Raw genomic sequence first — 16,571 nt, forward strand, 5'->3', positions numbered from 1 at the left:
TAATGACATTGATTATCACCAGGTTCCCCAGGTAGTGTTAGCTCTGAGGAAAATGAGCATTGTACAGTTTCTCTTGGCTCTAGTGTCACATTCATCACACTTAATTCTGAAGGTGAGCTTGATGTGCACTGTGAATGTTTTCCTTTTACAACATGCAATGATTATATGCAACATACGAGAATGGCTTGAAAACTTCCATTAGTTCTTGACAACATTTTGATGTAAACAAAGTCAGTACTGTTTCATTTTATTACCATTATATAAGTTTTGTGATAATGTGCTTTGACGAGTAAATTATTGTATTCCACATAATGGATATATCAGAGTTTCTTTTTGGTGTCCAGTGAGCACTTTTATGCACAGCTATGTACCACATCTTTATTTTCAAAAATTTAAGTTGCATAAAGTTCATTTTTGTGTTTGAAAAATGTACAATGTATGTTTGCTCCAAAATTTCTTACATTACCTTATTTATTGCATTTAGTGGACTTTCCTAATGGCTCATGGCTGGGTGATGAAAATAATGTTGAATTACGAGTCAGATGTCACATAACTCCAAGGTGTGAAGATAAACTTAAAATTCATGAAATATTTCCTTCAAAAGACAAAGTATGAATAATTACATGAAGTGAGGTAATTACAGTTTGCTCTTATACTAGGAACGTTGTTCAACAGTCATTTCTAGAGTAAATTGGGAAAGGCTGTTTTTGATATAGTAATGTATTGCTGTAGCTTCAGGATAGCTGGTAAACTGTTTAATGAAATGCTTCAAAGGCACTAGGATAAGAATTAGGCTTAGTTATTCTTTAATTGTTTGGGTAAATATTTTGAAAATCTTCAAGTTGTGCTCTGCCACAGTCTATTAATTACATGGATAATTATTAGTTTTGGTACATGTGAAGTAATCGCTGTTACCCTTGTAAAAAATGGCAAACTACAACAGGAAAACTTAATGTTATTTTGGCATTACTGATAGCTTCAACATGCAAGAACAGTTCATAAATTTCTTGTTTTTTAACCCTGTGGAAATATAATTTCACAGTAATTATCAATACGTCTACATCTGAAGCCTTATTAGATAAATCACATAAAGGACTATACAGTTCTGTCTGCTGTCCACGTGGAATTATATGGGCTCAGTAGCATGTTAAAAAGAAGTAATTTACCCTTCTGAAATAAAAATGTCAACAATACCACCAGCCACTGTCATAATAATCTGTAATTATATTGATTTTCAAGAAACTTGATTTTGGATATATGATACTATTTAGCTTATGTACATACACACATACTGATGACCAAGTGAGCACAAGTCAAGAAAAGTAAGTTAGAAAATATAAAGTCAGTCTGTGTGTGAGTGATTAGCCTTAATGGGGGGACTTGTGTAGTGTGTTTCACAGCTACATTGAAACAATAGAAATAGGTAGAATAATTTGTTTGTTGAGTTCTAAAGTAATTGAATAAGTGTGTGTGGTCTATTCATGTAGAGAAAGAATTATTTAAAGCTTTGTCTGAAACTTTTATAATGCACAGAGTAACTTGTGTGAACTCAAAACTAATTATATTATGATAGAGAAAAATAATTATTTAGAGTTTTTGATACAACTGTAATATCCTCTTGTGAAAATAATTTTTATACATATATTGGACTTGTTTTAATATATATTATTTTAAAACAAGTGGATTGCATGCAAATCCATTTATTGGTCAAATTTATCTCCAACAAGTCACAGGTACTTACTGTAAAGAATCAAGCCCATATACTGAAACCCTGACTCTTGTGTACTTCTTGATAACAAATATTACTGGTCAATTGATACTATGAGCAGCATACTGCAAAAATACAACCAGCAGTTGCTCATTACTGACTTCAAGTTTGTGCCTTGATTGCTGATTTACGATCATAATAATTACTTTTCTACGTTTAGAAAAAGTGGAAAAGAGTAGCACATTATTTTTGATTTTTTGTGTCCGTGCTTATGAGTCTTTTTTTATGTTTCAAGGTTTTAAAGATTTGGCATTTTGGATAATGAATGATATATACAGTTTTAATGAACAAATGTGAAAATTTAATATTCTTAACTTTAACAGTTTAATGAGCAGCATTTTATGTCTTTGTGTTTTTATTTTAAGTATAATTATTTTTTTTCTGGTTCAAAACACAGTGAGCTGTTCCATATAAATAACACTTGTACAACTCCAGAGAAGATGGCTTTCACACTTCTGGATTATCTTTTTGATCGGGAGACGCAAGCTTGCTCCAATATATCTGGTACAGGAAAACACAGAAAGAGACAACTGGATCCTCTCATGGTGTATGGAATTCGATGTTAGTAAAAGCATGTTTCAAACATAGAAATGAATAGTTATAAATATTTTGGTAAATAAAAATATTTAGTAAGCTTTGAATTATTTAATTTAGTAAGAATTTTAATACTTAACAAATAGATCTTTTACAGTTTGCAAACATGAGAAATCCTAGGATTTATTCAGTCATCTTATTAGCTTAAGGAATAGATAATGTTTAAGAAAATATGAATATAGTCCCTTTTTCTTTGTTGTTTTTGTAACAGTATAATTATATATTTTAAATGTATGTTTCCATAATGTCATACAAGTATTATGAATATTCCTTTGTAATTATGTTTGTATTGAAATATACAGGTTAAAAGCTTAACCATTATACAGTTAAAAAAAATTAATTTGAATTTAAATATTGCAAATTCAAACAGGTCACCTTATTTACAAGTTCGGAATCTCACCAGTAGACTGGATGCGAATCAAACAGAATTTAGACTCCCAAGTGCCGAACTGCTTTCAGACGTAAACAAAAGGGATTGCATCTAACAAGAAAAGTGAGTTTATATCCAAAGAGCTTAATTTAATAATATCAGTAACGAGAAATATACTCTACGTAAATAAATTAGCAGTGATGCCCTCTAAAAACATGAGGACAGTTACTTAGAACCAATGTATTCTATACACAAACGAGGATGTAACCTAGTGTTGTTTTATTCTCAGATAAAGATAATTACATAGACCCAGCAGTATATTGTGTATCAATGTGGGTTGGTATCTAGACATGACTATCTTATATGTAACTGATCCAGTAATACCCATATATACTGGTATATCGATACAATATCTTATCTCCTTTCACAGAATAGCTTCTTCCAACTTGTACTGTTCTTTATACATGCAGCTTTTAGCTAGCCACTACTTTTGATATTCTCATTTACCCTCACATGTAGCAGCTGCATGATAACATGAAAATGTGCATCTGACAATCTGCCCACCAATAGGAACAAGATACAACTCCTAGCATAGCTCATTCCCTCTATGCATCTTAACCAAACTTCACTTCTCGATTAGCACTTGCAGGGTCAGACATGTTCTTCACACATACTTTCCTTTATGGAATTTTCAATCAATTCCTTACTTTTTAAAATGAACACTTAGATTTTCTTTGTATTTCCTACACCTTTGTTTGAAAATTTGTTGTTGTTTTGAATTAAGCACAAAGCTACACAATGGGCTATCTGTGCTCTGCCCACCATGGGTATTGAAACCCAGTTTTTAGCATTATAAGTCTACAGACATGCTGTTGAGCCACTGGGGGACAAAAATTTTAGTACATGTCAGCACTGTGTCTCTTTTATTACAGTACGTAACTCTTTGTAGCTCTTCTTGTTTGGACTTTTAAACTTCCACTCTTTGTTGAACTGGATTCTGAGGTTCATGTCAAAGCTACTACCACTACTGTTTCTCCTACAATTAAACTTACTTGTTAAATAAAAGTGTCATTGATATTGCTTGAAGCAGAAATCTACAACATAAATTTAATATGTAATAAAAATTGTAACTTTTACTGTATTTTAACATTTTATTAATTAACAGATATTAGAATTGAAATTTTGGCTATATTTAATACTTTTACAGTTTATTTCATGTTTAAAAATTCATAAAAGAGTTCAAACTATCATTTTTGTTGCATCTGTAAATGTCTTAAGTTCCAAACAACAGACTCCCAGATTTTTTATAACTACTTAATAAACTTAATACTTTTCAAACCAAGTTTTAATATTTTTTTCTGTTCCCACTGTTTGTTTGACTGTTAATTAATTGTTGAACTGTATCACTCATGGAGCTCTTAAAATCATTGAATGGTTCTTAATTTTAAAAAGGATTACTAATTTAAGTAAATTCATCAGAAAGAGGAAAATGTGAATTAATTGCCCTGCAAATGACAATACAATGTTGAGATGTAGAACTTAGTCAAATTCGAAAACCTTTATGTTTTTGCTAACAAGGGTAACAAAGGAACAAAGTATTATACACTTTTACACTTATGGAGTCAAGTAGGTCCACGTGGTTAGTGTGCCAACCTGAGGGTATGAGGTTTGTGTCCCATTAAAGAATTGAGCTATCCATTTTGAATTTATGGATGCATTATGAAAGGAACAGTCAAATCCTACTATATTGTGTGACAAGTGGAGCTGAGAGTTGGCTGTGGGTAGTGTTAACTGGCTGTTTTCCATCTAATTGATATCATCAAGATTAAGGACAACTTTCTCAGCTCATTTGTACCTTTGTGCTAAATTCACCACAAACAATCACACTATCCTTTGGAAGTTAGTTTTTTTGTTTTTTGTTTTATGATATGCTTTAAAAGCACAGGATTTTTCTTTGACAAGATATAAAGCATGGATATTTAGGTTAACAATACAGTAGTGTCCACCTGTGACAGGAAATCTTTTGCATTTGAGTGTTTTGTTTGATTACAATAGACTTAGTAATACATTAAATAAATTCCTATTTATTTACATTGAAATGGACCAAAAACTTAAAGATGAAAGTAGAGATAAAAATAACAGTAACATTTAGAAAACAGGCTCATTTGTAATTCTTTGTTTGTCTTGTTTTCAGTCATAAAGACAAAGTAGCTAAATAAATATTTTAATGCCTATCAATCAAGTTAAAGCTGATTCAGTTATATAAAATAATGCTAATCAACAACAAAAAAGAAAGTTTAAAGCAATAAAAAACTATTTGTGATTTTCTCCAAGAACTGTTTCATATCAAAATTTAATAACTTTGAAAAACTGTACACATACTAAAATGTTTAAGTTTTCTGTACAAACTTCAGATATAGTTTGAAAGTTTTTTTTCATACATTTCGTGCAATGTAGTCAAGAATTTTTGCTGTGAGAACATAAAAACACTGATAGGGATGGTGTTTTGACACTTGTAATCCAAAAATATTTAAAAATAATCAGTAATAGGCTCTATCTGCTCATTGATATATCATGCAAATATAAAAGCAGGCTATAATTGGATTGTTGCAGGCCATGGTTGATGACCTGCAAAACAAGATGAATGGTTGCTTGAAAGGATTTTCGAGTCATTAAATTTGACTGAGAAAAATACACATTTCTAGCTTAAAGGTTTATAAATAAAATGTGAGGCACAGGTAACCTCTTATTAAGTGTATTATGTTGATTTACTTTTCACAATAGGCTATAGTAATTAGATCTTAGGTCATTACATGCTGCATTGAGGATAGTGTTTTGAATTTAACTTATAAATATTGTCTCATTTACTTTCATTGGCTTTGTTTTTGTTATCTAGGGTTGTCCTCTAGATATGACAGAGGTGGAAGATAACTCCACTCATCTTGTGACATATCCTCTCTCTGGGGGGTGTGGTCAAGGAGGTCATGCCCAGTGATGGAGAGATATCAAAGAGCAGTGGCTTTGAATTAATCTGCTACCAGACAGACCTGGACACAACAAATTTTAATCTTCAAACAAATGAAGGAACAGGAGTCGAAGACAGTCAAGCTGCAGGGACACATTCAAGTCTGAAGCCACAGATCAGGCAAATGTGAACATATTTAGATTGTCCCTTTTCCAGAAACATCTTAATGAATATGAGCAGTTGCAGTGTACCATCTGCTTAGGGTTTTAATACTGTTTTGATACATAGCAATGAGGTGGGGCTGTATGAGACCTATTAGTTCATCTCAGCTGTTTCACACTCCAAACTAAATTGATCAGTAAATAAATAAAAAACTTAAAGCCAGCCATTATCAGTCACATACTCATTAAGCTTTTAATTAAACTTATTTAAATCTACTGCCTCTACAACAACACATTCCTAAGGCCAACCTCCTTGTTAAATAAATAAAACTTTCTTAGATGAAAATGACTTACCCTGAACAAAATTTATATTTGTGTCTTCTAGTCCTACTGTTCTCACTGTTAAGTACAAAAAAGATGGTATATCAACATTGTCAATTCCCTTTACAATTCTTGAACACTTCAACTAGCTCTCCCCTAATTCTTTGTTTTTTTCAAGAGAAAACAGTTTCACAGATTTTGATCTCTTCCTGAATAACAACCCCCTTCATTCTAGGTACTATTCTAGTAACTCTTCTCTGAACCCTTTCCAACAATCCAATGTGTTTTTTAAGATAAGGAGCCAAAACTGTAGTCCAACCACTGATCTGTACGATGAAATTACAACCTCTTTACACTTGCATTTAATATTTCTGTAGATACAGCCTATAAACCTATTTGCCCTACCATCACTAACAGCACACTGCTGAGTGAATTTAGAGATTGAGTGACCATTACAAGAAGATTCCTTTCTTTCATAGCATTGTTAAAGTTATTCCCATCCAAATTATACTTATAATGCAAGTTGTAACAACCCACGTGCATTATCTTGCATTTATTATAATAAAAACAAATTTACCATTTATATGCCCAATTTAATAAACCATCTAAATCCTTTTGTAAATCAGCAGCATTCTTTTCACAGCTAGCAACACCCAAGACCTTAATGTCATTTGCAGATTAAAAAGAGTAAAGGTCCTGAGATTGAACCCTGAAGTATCCCACTTATAACACTAATCCAGTTTTACTGAACTTCAATTGAAACAGCTCTCTGCTTTCTTCCATCCAGCCACTCTTTTATCCAATTTGTTAACACACATAGACACATTTTTATTTTTTTACAAGCCTCTTATGTAGCACCATGTCCACTGCTTTCTGAAAATCTAGGTACACCAATTCTACACATTTATGCTCATCTACAGAAGCAGTAACTTTCCACAGAATGTCAAATAATTTATAATGCAATACTTTCTTGTATTGAAACCATGTTGACTATTGAACAAAATTCTAAACTTTGTTAAATGACTTTGCAAAGCATCTTTTAATAGACTATCCAAAATGTTTCTCACAACTGATGTAAGACTAATAGGTCTATAATTACTGGAACAATTTTTATCACCTCCTAACTTCTTAACTAACTTCCAATCTTCTGGTACCTTCCCACAATTCAAGGACTGACAAAAAAATAGTAGTAGGTGGTTCACTTATTTTTAACCTTCTTCAAACCCTTGGGAAATACTATCAGCTTTATTGTTTTTTAAACATCTCAAATTTTTAACAAGCTCAATAACAAGCTTAATACAATCATCTTATTTGACCTTGTTTCCACTCATCAACAGCTCAACATATGGAATACTGCTCAAATCTTCATTAGTAAAAACTAAGTTAAAAACAAAACTTAATAACCCAGCCATCTTGTGATCATCAGATACTAGCGTTCCTTTATTGTGTTTCAAGGATGCTACCCCAATTTTAACATTTTGTGTACCCATAATGTAATTAAAGAAATCATTACTGTTAATGTTCAACCAACCTTTTTCAATAAGTCCTTTTTCTTGCCCTAATTTCCTCCATTTCCGTCAAAATCCTCCATTCCTAATAAGACTCTAAATTCATCTATTTTATTTCTTCTGGCAGTACAATAGTAACAATTAAACCTAACCTTATAGCTACTTCTATACTCACTTACTTTGCTAAACATTTCTCTGCCTCTCATTCTCTGTGCCTTTAGTTTAGTTTTCCTGGCCTTCACCACTGTTTAGTCATAGTTTACAACTTCCCATACAGTTGATTTAATAGTCTTAGCAAACAAGCCAACCCCTGCCCTATTTCAATGTAATCCATCCACTCCAAAAAAACTCCTTTCTTCCACTAAAATGATCCCACAAGTCCATCTAGTTTAACTGTTCATTTTTACATACTAACCTAAGTCTAAAATTTAGCCCTGGTGACCAACATATAACTCCAACCCCTTCAGTAAGTTATGGCCAGTATCCCTGGCAAAATAAAATTATGACTTTTTTCTTTAAATGTCTTTATCAACCATTACATCATTATCTCCTACATGCACTACAAAAACTGCATCTCTGCTATTCCCTTTTATTAATTTTCCTGCTCTGTCAGTTATATCCTCCACATGTGCCCCTGGGTAGCATAATCTCAGTTTTATTCTCCCTATTTACCCCACAGACTGTCCACATGCCTTGTCAAGGAATCACCTATAACTATAACTTCCTTATCATACACATCTCTTATCTTTTGTTTTCCTTCTCTCCAATAGTTCTTCATCTGCAGAAACGAAAAGCTGAAATTTTTGCACTATTTTTTACTTTAATAACAGTACTCTTTCCAATCTTCTGAAAATCACTGTTAGCTAATGTATCCATTCCATATAAATGTTTAAGCTCCTCTTCAAATCCTGCTACCATTTCCCACAGTTTTTCTCATAATTTGTTGCATCTACTTTGATCAGGATAGCCTCCAACTTCTCTTCCAACCTACGAATTCCACATAAAAATTGCACATCATTACTAGCTTCCTTAAAACTATTTCCCAGTGTTGAGTTTCCAAATAAATTCCACGCAGTGCATCCATTGCACATAACAAACTGTGAATGCTTAACTCCTACACGAGTCATAATCATCATCTTTATACTTGTAGCCTCAAAATAAATACTTAGTACCAGTAGCCAGTGGTTAACACTGTTACTTTTAAACCTAGCATTTAAGAACCAATAATATTATTTTTTAATCACTACTCTTTTCACACTAAAATTTATCTTTAATCTTTGTATAAGACTTAGAAACAGAACTCAATAAATTATTTGAACTAAGATTATACCTAAAGTTATTTAAATGTTTTTAGCCTGACGTATAACCTATTTATAAGTTATGAAAGTATAAGCTGAATGTAAAATGCCAAAGACAATAAATTAGTTTCAGATTTTATTTATTTAGTGAAACAATGTATTCATGCTTCTTCATGATTTACCAGTAAGTTGAATATACCTAAGTCTAAAGTATCTTTACATGTATTAAGCCTAGTTTAACATTACAGTCAAATTTGCATTACTAAACTTTTAAGTTAAAACTTTTACCAGCTTACTTTTATTTACCCAAATTACTAAAGCTAGTTATTAATGTGTTATGTAATTCAAATTACTATAAATATTAAATAACTTTTAGAAATCTGTAACAGCTTAACTTTTCAACATTCTCCTCTTCAGTTTCTACTGGAGTTTTTAAATAAGCCACAAAATTATTTATAGTGAAAGTCTGATTACTTTATTAGTTTTCTGAAACAGAATAATTTGTCACAAATGTTCAATATGAGTGCTTGTGTAGGTCCACAGTTATTTCAGGAAGCTTAAAATTAAATGATTGGATAAAAAGCATTAACTAAATTATTTTTGATGTTAATTTGCTGTTCTGACCAATAAATCTAGTCAGATTTTATGTTACTGATTATTTTTTCTGTCTTAACACAGCGTAAAAAAATTCACATTGTGCGTGCCACTCCTGAGCAAGTAGCTGAACTACAACAGGCACCAGACATTAAGGTTTTGTCTACTGGTCAAGTTTGGACAGTTCCAGCAGCAGAGGAAGTACAAGACCAATCTCAGTAGCCAAATAAGAATTGCATTGAACAACTGAAAACAAGTCTTGCCCAGTCATTTGTCTACTTGCTTTGTGATTGGTTGTGATTAAATTCTAACCCACAAACATTGAACCAACTTTCATAACTCAGACCAGTCAGATTTTTATGACATATTGAGTACAATGTTAAGTTCTTTTGCTTGCTTTTGTTAAAGCAATTGTTGACATTTTGAAATGTGCTAAGAGATATCCTGAAATGAATGTCTTTTACTCATACAAGTTGAAAGAAAAACATAAACAAAAAAACTTTACTTCTATTGGCTGATATTGTAGTTAATTTATTTTTATCTATAGAAGCTAAGTTGGGGTGGTATGGTGGCCCTCCTCTTGAGGATTCAGATTATTAATGTTTTTGGTCTCCTGAATGGAATCTTAAGGTGGATCACAAAAGGGAGCTCCACCACTCTCAGAATCCCATTTTAACTACTGTTTTTGCATTGTTTGAACAATGTTTTATGTAAGTAAATATAAATGTTATTAACATCATATCTTCTACACAGTTATTTGTTGTTTTTTCTTTTGTAAAGTTTCCACAATTAGTGAGTTAAATTTTTCCAGTAAGTTTCAGTAGTGTAAATGTCTGCACATGTTCCTGTGTAATATAAGAATGCCCCATTGATTTCTATTGCTTTCATTTTTCTTATTTACTTTACCACGCTCATTTTGTCTGAGATATGGCCAAATAGTAGATATATTACAAAAAGTATTTCTGATTGCTGTCCAAATCATCCTAAAATGTCTGATTTTGGTGGGTTCTTTTATATTCTGGACTTAAATTTAGCTTTTGTACCAAAGAATTGTTATATCCTACACAGTACTGTTGGAGTATGTGGCAAATTTAGTTGTTTTATTATTCTTAATAAAGTAAAGACACTATCACTTCATCAACTTTATAGTGTTACTACCATCAGAAACTTTTTTATGACATATCTTTTTTTGCATTTTTATCTTATAAAGAAAAATTTTAATGTTTTATTTCAAACACATTGATAAAGAACTTGAACATGACTTTCATATTTTACTGTGGAACCAAACCAGTTGCAAGGAAGAGTGTTTAGAGTTAGAGTATTCAGTTAGAGTAGCCCATAAATTTACATTCAATAGTATTAACTTGCTACTTACTTTCAATTCTGTTACTTCAAAATTAGGAATGGCTAGCACAGATAACCCTCAAATACCTTTGCACAAAATTCAACAAATTATGACAACAATCATGAAATAGTAGGCCTAAACCAGATGACATGCAACTCCAGTTTTTTATTTTCGATCTGAATGACATCTCAGGGTCCAATTATATTCAGGCATAGTCATCCATATTTAAAAATTTCTATCCGGAGGGATCAGCAGCACCTGCCACTCACAGTTATAGTGTTCCACAGCTGATAATGTGACGTTCGTTCAGTATCACATTGTAGATTAAATATTGCAACTTCTGATCTAAAGCCCAGCAAACTAACTGCTAAATCATGCCTAGCCCTTATGCTTTTGCTTAAATATGGTCTTAGTAGCTTATGTCCACAAGCAGCAAAGGATGTATGGTCTAAACTTAATATAGAATCATTTGTAGAAGCTTGTCAGTAACAGTATTTAATCATAAACCACCAGAAAAAACTGTGTTAATGACAGACGAATTGGTTCCAAACAATGTTTCTACTGTGTGTATATGTCAATGATTATTTGTTACCATAGCTGGGTATTATCAATGCTATTGTATTGTAATATGTTGCAATACAGAGGGCTGTATCATAATATAATGTAGGCAAGAACCTTAACTAATTTTACTTTCTTCCACCATGTTACTGAGCTTGTGTGTCTGGGTAGTATTCTTTGTAAAATGCTTGTTTGAGGGACTAACATAATTCATCACTTAGCAATGCAAGAAGTCAACACAGTAATTCATATCTTGCACTAGATTTATGTAACCTTAAATCCCTTTTGCAGTATTATTTTACTAAAAATATGTCATTTTGATACACTGATATATTAGTAATTCTCTGTACCTTTATTTGTTACCACCACATGTGATATACATTTTGAGTAATCTGTTGCGAAGTTTATGATCCTTTGATTTTGATCCAGCACAACACGAAGGTTTAGTACTATAATCTGGTACTAGTGTAAAACAATTAAAATTCACAAATTAACACAGTGTTTGGAATGTGTGAGTAGTTGTTTACTTCCCTCTAAAGTGCTGCTACAGGTGGTAGTTGAATGTTGGTTGTAAAAAGATTTATATAGAAAATGCATGCAAATAATAGAGATTGTTGTGTATTGGTTTCTGAAGTGTTTTTACAGGATGTAGTTGATTGAATTACTTATATGTAAGTTGTATGCAGGTTAGAAACATTTGAACAATGCCCCCTTTCTAAAAGGAGAACATGTTCGGTGATTGGTTTTATCCTACAGATTGAAAGTCAAGTGCCTTAATCAACACGCCCCAAATGTGAGTAAGTGTATCATGAAAATATACAATAGTAGAGTTCAGAAAAAGTGAAGCAAAACATTAGCAAAGTGTTTTAATCACTTCTATAAGATGTCAATATTAATAGTTTAATTGTTTGTATAGTTCCAGCAAATTATCCAATTATTCTCACTTTAAGCCTCCGAGCCACGTGATAATCCAGAAATGAACAAGTTAAAAGTCTCATGTATTGTATACATTGTGGTATTATAAAACTCACGTTATCTGAACAGCTTCTTGATTACTTGGTTCATTTAAAACCAAAATTGTTATACTGTTTTACAGTTGGATGTGGGTAAAAGTTGGAGATAGCCGAAATAGCTTTGAAAATGTATTCAGAGAAAAATTTGGTTTGATTTGAATTATGTGAAGCTACTCAAGGACTGTCTGTGCTAGCCGTCCCTAATTTATCAGTGTAAGATAAGAGGGAAGGCAGCTAGTCATCACCACTCACCGCCAATTCTTGGGTTACTCTTGTATCAAAGAATAGTGGGATTGACTGTCACTTTAAAACACTCCACGGTTGAATGGGCGAGCATGTTTGGTGTGGTGGGGATTCAAATTCACGATCCTCAGATTATGAGTCGATGGCCTTAACCACCTGGCCATGCATGGCCTCCCGACAAAGGAATCACCTTTTTGTGTACCTATGGACTCTTTGCATAGCGGCTAATGTTTGTGCAGGTCGAAAACTGTTCTCTGGGTCGAATTTCAGCTTCCCAGAGAGTCGGAGGTTAGCTTTTAAAATGTCTTCAAAGAAGCGAAATGGCTCTTTAATGTATCTATGGATATTCCTCATAACAGCACAAGTATTTTCAGTAAATGTTTTGTCTGAAACTTTCACCGGGGTCGAGTTTCAGTTTCTCCAACTTTTAACAATTGCTTGTATAGTTGACATATTTTGTCAGTAATGAATCATAAATGATGTGCGTCAAAAAAGAAAAGTATTAAAATAACTTGTTATCAGTAAAATAGATAGCGTCACGTGAAATTCTTTTGAGTGTGTATCATATGTTTGACCTGAATTGTTATCGAAAGCTAGATAAAATACATAAACTTATTTTCAGCGCAATGACCCCGAGGCTGAGTAATCTTACAAACTGTCTTTCTGGCCTGGAATTTGGCTTTACATAAGGCACAGCAAACGTAAGCCTACACTGATTAAAAAATACATTCAAATTTCCGCTGTTAAATCTGATTATACTTTACATGCAATCAACTCTTCATAAAAAAGTTTTCGAAAGACGTTCTACCTTTTCCTTCTCAGTGTGATGGGACACAAAGGGATCAAAACATTGTTACAAGTTCAAGAATTTCCAGACAGCTAAAGAAGAAATTTGGTTAATTCAGCTTCAAATAACCGTGCATGTATAAAATTGTTATTAAAAGTATTGGAAATCTCAGAAACCAATGCCCTCTTTCTTAAAGATGGCGCAGTTATGAATTAGATACAGTAAACCGAAGGCCTTAATTATCATATTTATGTGTATAAACCAATGATATGGGAATGTAGTTTTATGTTATGACAACATTCCAAGCAAAGATCAACGTGACTTTCGATTGGATGGCTGAAATATCATAGAATTTTTGTTTGCGTATTTATTAGCGTGTTAGTTTCAAAATGTTCGATATTAACATTAATTTACTAGTTTGCAAAAATATAGATGAATATGTGTTAAATAATAGAAACAAACAATATTGTGTTTCCTTGAGTGACGGCTCGGAAGTAAACAGAATGAATTGCCATGTTATTAAGATAATGAAAAAGAACTCGATGATGGAGCTGGACCAAGCTCTTCCTCGGTTTTCACATCTGTTGGTAAACTGAATGCCAAACTAAACTGCCTAAGTATCATGAAGGTCATTTGAAATTCGGTTTCAGTTACAGATCTCCACATTGCGTTATTTGTTCGCAGGTGTTAACTGTTGACAACATTAAGCCAGAAGACCTTTGAAAACCAAACACCATGAGCACGTGGTTAAAACTGTCGAGTTCTTAAAGCTACAAGTGAAACAACGGAAGTGACAAAGCAGCTTGCTTGAAAAATAGGTCTTTACTCTTATATTGAAAAAAATCCTTAAAAACATTTTATTTTATTGGAAAATTCATGAGTTATACAATATAGAAGAGACAATAGTTTTACTCCTGTCATAAAAATGCGTGAGATTATGCTCCAGATGTAACATTCGATAGTGCATCGTTCCTCGAAGGGACAACGGTAAATTTACGGACTTATAATCTAACACTCGAGTTGGAAGAAAATGAGTTATAGTTTTATTCGTGATGTCGTATCTATTCATATAAAAAAAATCCCAGTGTTAACTTGCAGATAAATTTAAAGAATCGACAAAAAAATACGACTGGATCCAGAATCCATAAAACAGCAACATCTTATCCATCAACGGTGCTTAACGAGCTATTCAGTTTTAAAATTGTTCGGATATAATTCAATTAAAGGTCTTGCAAACTACTGAATGCTGATTCGTAAAGAATAACTTGACCTGCCAAGAAAGGTTGTGAACGTGCTTTGACTTTTCACATCAACATACTCGTGAGTTTGTTTCCTGAAGTTGAGCTAAAGTTACACAATGCTCTGCTCACCACGGGTATTGAAACTCGGGTTCTAGCGTTTAATTTCGCAGTCATATAGCTGTGCCACTGGGAGACCATAACTGTGAGAGACGTTTTGTTGTTGTTGTTTTAACGACCAAAACGAAATAGTGATCTCCTTTGAGTTTCTGTATCAAGAATGGATCTCATCCCAAGGTCAAGCCCATTCTTCACACTAAATAAGTAAATTGTAACTTTGCCTTAAGCTAGGCACTAGTTAAACACTTGTTTTACTTTTATTAGGGGTGCACAATAAAACTCGCGTTCAGGAAAAGAGTAACCATATAAAATTTATTCATCACTGCCTGAGTGCAACAAACCATGTAGATCAATGCACAACTTAGCGTAGTCGGCGCAGAGTGGAGTATGGGCTAATTTCTAGTTGTGGAAAGCAGTATTAATTTTGATTGACTAATTTCTAGTTTCAGGTTACTTAATGAGTGAATACACAATAAATAACGACGTAATTGTTCACATTCCTTTACTTCTTGTAACAGTGAGTAGCATATCACTTACTTTACTGAAAGCATATTGTTCACGTTTATAGCAGTACTGGCATTTGTAGTCTCATGATGGGAGACTGATATAGGTAGGTGAGTTGCCAATTGGTTAATTATTAGTGTGAGGGATTCAGCCCTTTCAGTTTTCGCTACCGGCTTTTTTTTTTTTTTAATTTCGCGCAAAGCTACTCGAGGGCTGTCTGTACTACCCGTCCCTAATTTAACAGTGTAAGGCTCGAGGGAAGGCAGCTAGTCATCACCACTCACCGCCACCTCTTGGGCTAGTCTTTTACCAACGAATAGTGGGATTGACCGTAAAATTATAACGGCCCCACGGCTGAAAGGGCGAGCATGTATGGTGCGACCGGGATTCGAACCCGCCTACCGGCTTGGAAGCTAAACATGAGAAGTCTGAGATAAGTAAAGGTTCGTAACCTTACTTTATATTTCATACATTAATTTATCAATCAGTTAAAATTATTACTTTCATTTTTTATTATTCTATAAAAATTAACCAAACTGAGGATCAACCGATTTTAAAAATAAAGTTTCATTCCATCATGAAAAAAATTTCCACCATGTTTATCATTACCAACAAACGAAAAACATTTATTTATCAAATACCAGCTTTCTTGAAACATATTTAAATTACTATACACAAAAAAGCTGTTTACTTCACAATGAGAAAAATATAACCTAAAATGTTATTTTTAAAATACAGAAAAACATCATTCATAACTAGAGTCTGTTATATTTTATAGGATAAATACAGTAATGTTGTAACATAAACAAAATATTAAACATAATGGAAATTATCCCCAACCCAAACTTTGCAAAATTTCCAAAAATGGAAGCCCAGTCTTTAAAGTTCGAGGCCGTGATAAACATCTGTAGAATGCTCAGAGCGCCACCTGTGAAATCTAAGAGCACATTCTCAACACACCAGCCAACAGTTGATCGCCGCAAATAATTTAAATATGCTTGAGGAATATATTTTGCTGTTGTCATAACTAACTTGACGTAAGACAAGTAAAAGAGAAAAGTGAGCCATGGTTGGTTCTCGATTACTCCTGCTAATACGACTGCAAGGAAAATAGCTGTTCCAGTTAAAGTAAAGGTACAAATTATAATTGCGATGCGGGAAAGTTTTTGATCACCCCTTTCATA

The 16,571-nt window shown here is 32.9% G+C and overlaps 2 protein-coding genes across 12 annotated transcripts in view; both read left to right on the forward strand.

The window, feature by feature from the left end:
• Window positions 1-16,571, forward strand: part of LOC143223570 (protein BANP-like) — a 145,990-nt gene that overhangs the window by 92,873 nt on the left and 36,546 nt on the right. The window lies entirely within an intron of this gene.
• Window positions 1-16,571, forward strand: part of LOC143223571 (protein BANP-like) — a 21,605-nt gene continuing 5,034 nt past the window's right edge. The window contains exons 1-6 of one of the 11 annotated variants that reach the window (XM_076451696.1): window positions 1-112; window positions 485-633; window positions 2,166-2,329; window positions 2,733-2,855; window positions 5,629-5,867; window positions 9,659-10,318. In XM_076451696.1, the coding sequence (XP_076307811.1) occupies window positions 5,717-5,867; window positions 9,659-9,801 (294 nt within the window). In that variant the 5' untranslated portion in view covers window positions 1-112; window positions 485-633; window positions 2,166-2,329; window positions 2,733-2,855; window positions 5,629-5,716 and the 3' untranslated portion in view covers window positions 9,802-10,318. Of the gene's footprint in view, window positions 231-484; window positions 634-2,165; window positions 2,330-2,732; window positions 2,856-5,628; window positions 6,106-9,658; window positions 10,319-16,571 lie in introns of those variants that run through there. The other 10 variants (XM_076451697.1, XM_076451694.1, XM_076451695.1 and 7 more) reach the window with 10 other exon arrangements.

The sequence above is a fragment of the Tachypleus tridentatus genome, chromosome 8, assembly GCF_004210375.1.
Source record: "Tachypleus tridentatus isolate NWPU-2018 chromosome 8, ASM421037v1, whole genome shotgun sequence".
NCBI classification, from domain to species: Eukaryota; Metazoa; Arthropoda; class Merostomata; order Xiphosura; family Limulidae; genus Tachypleus; species Tachypleus tridentatus.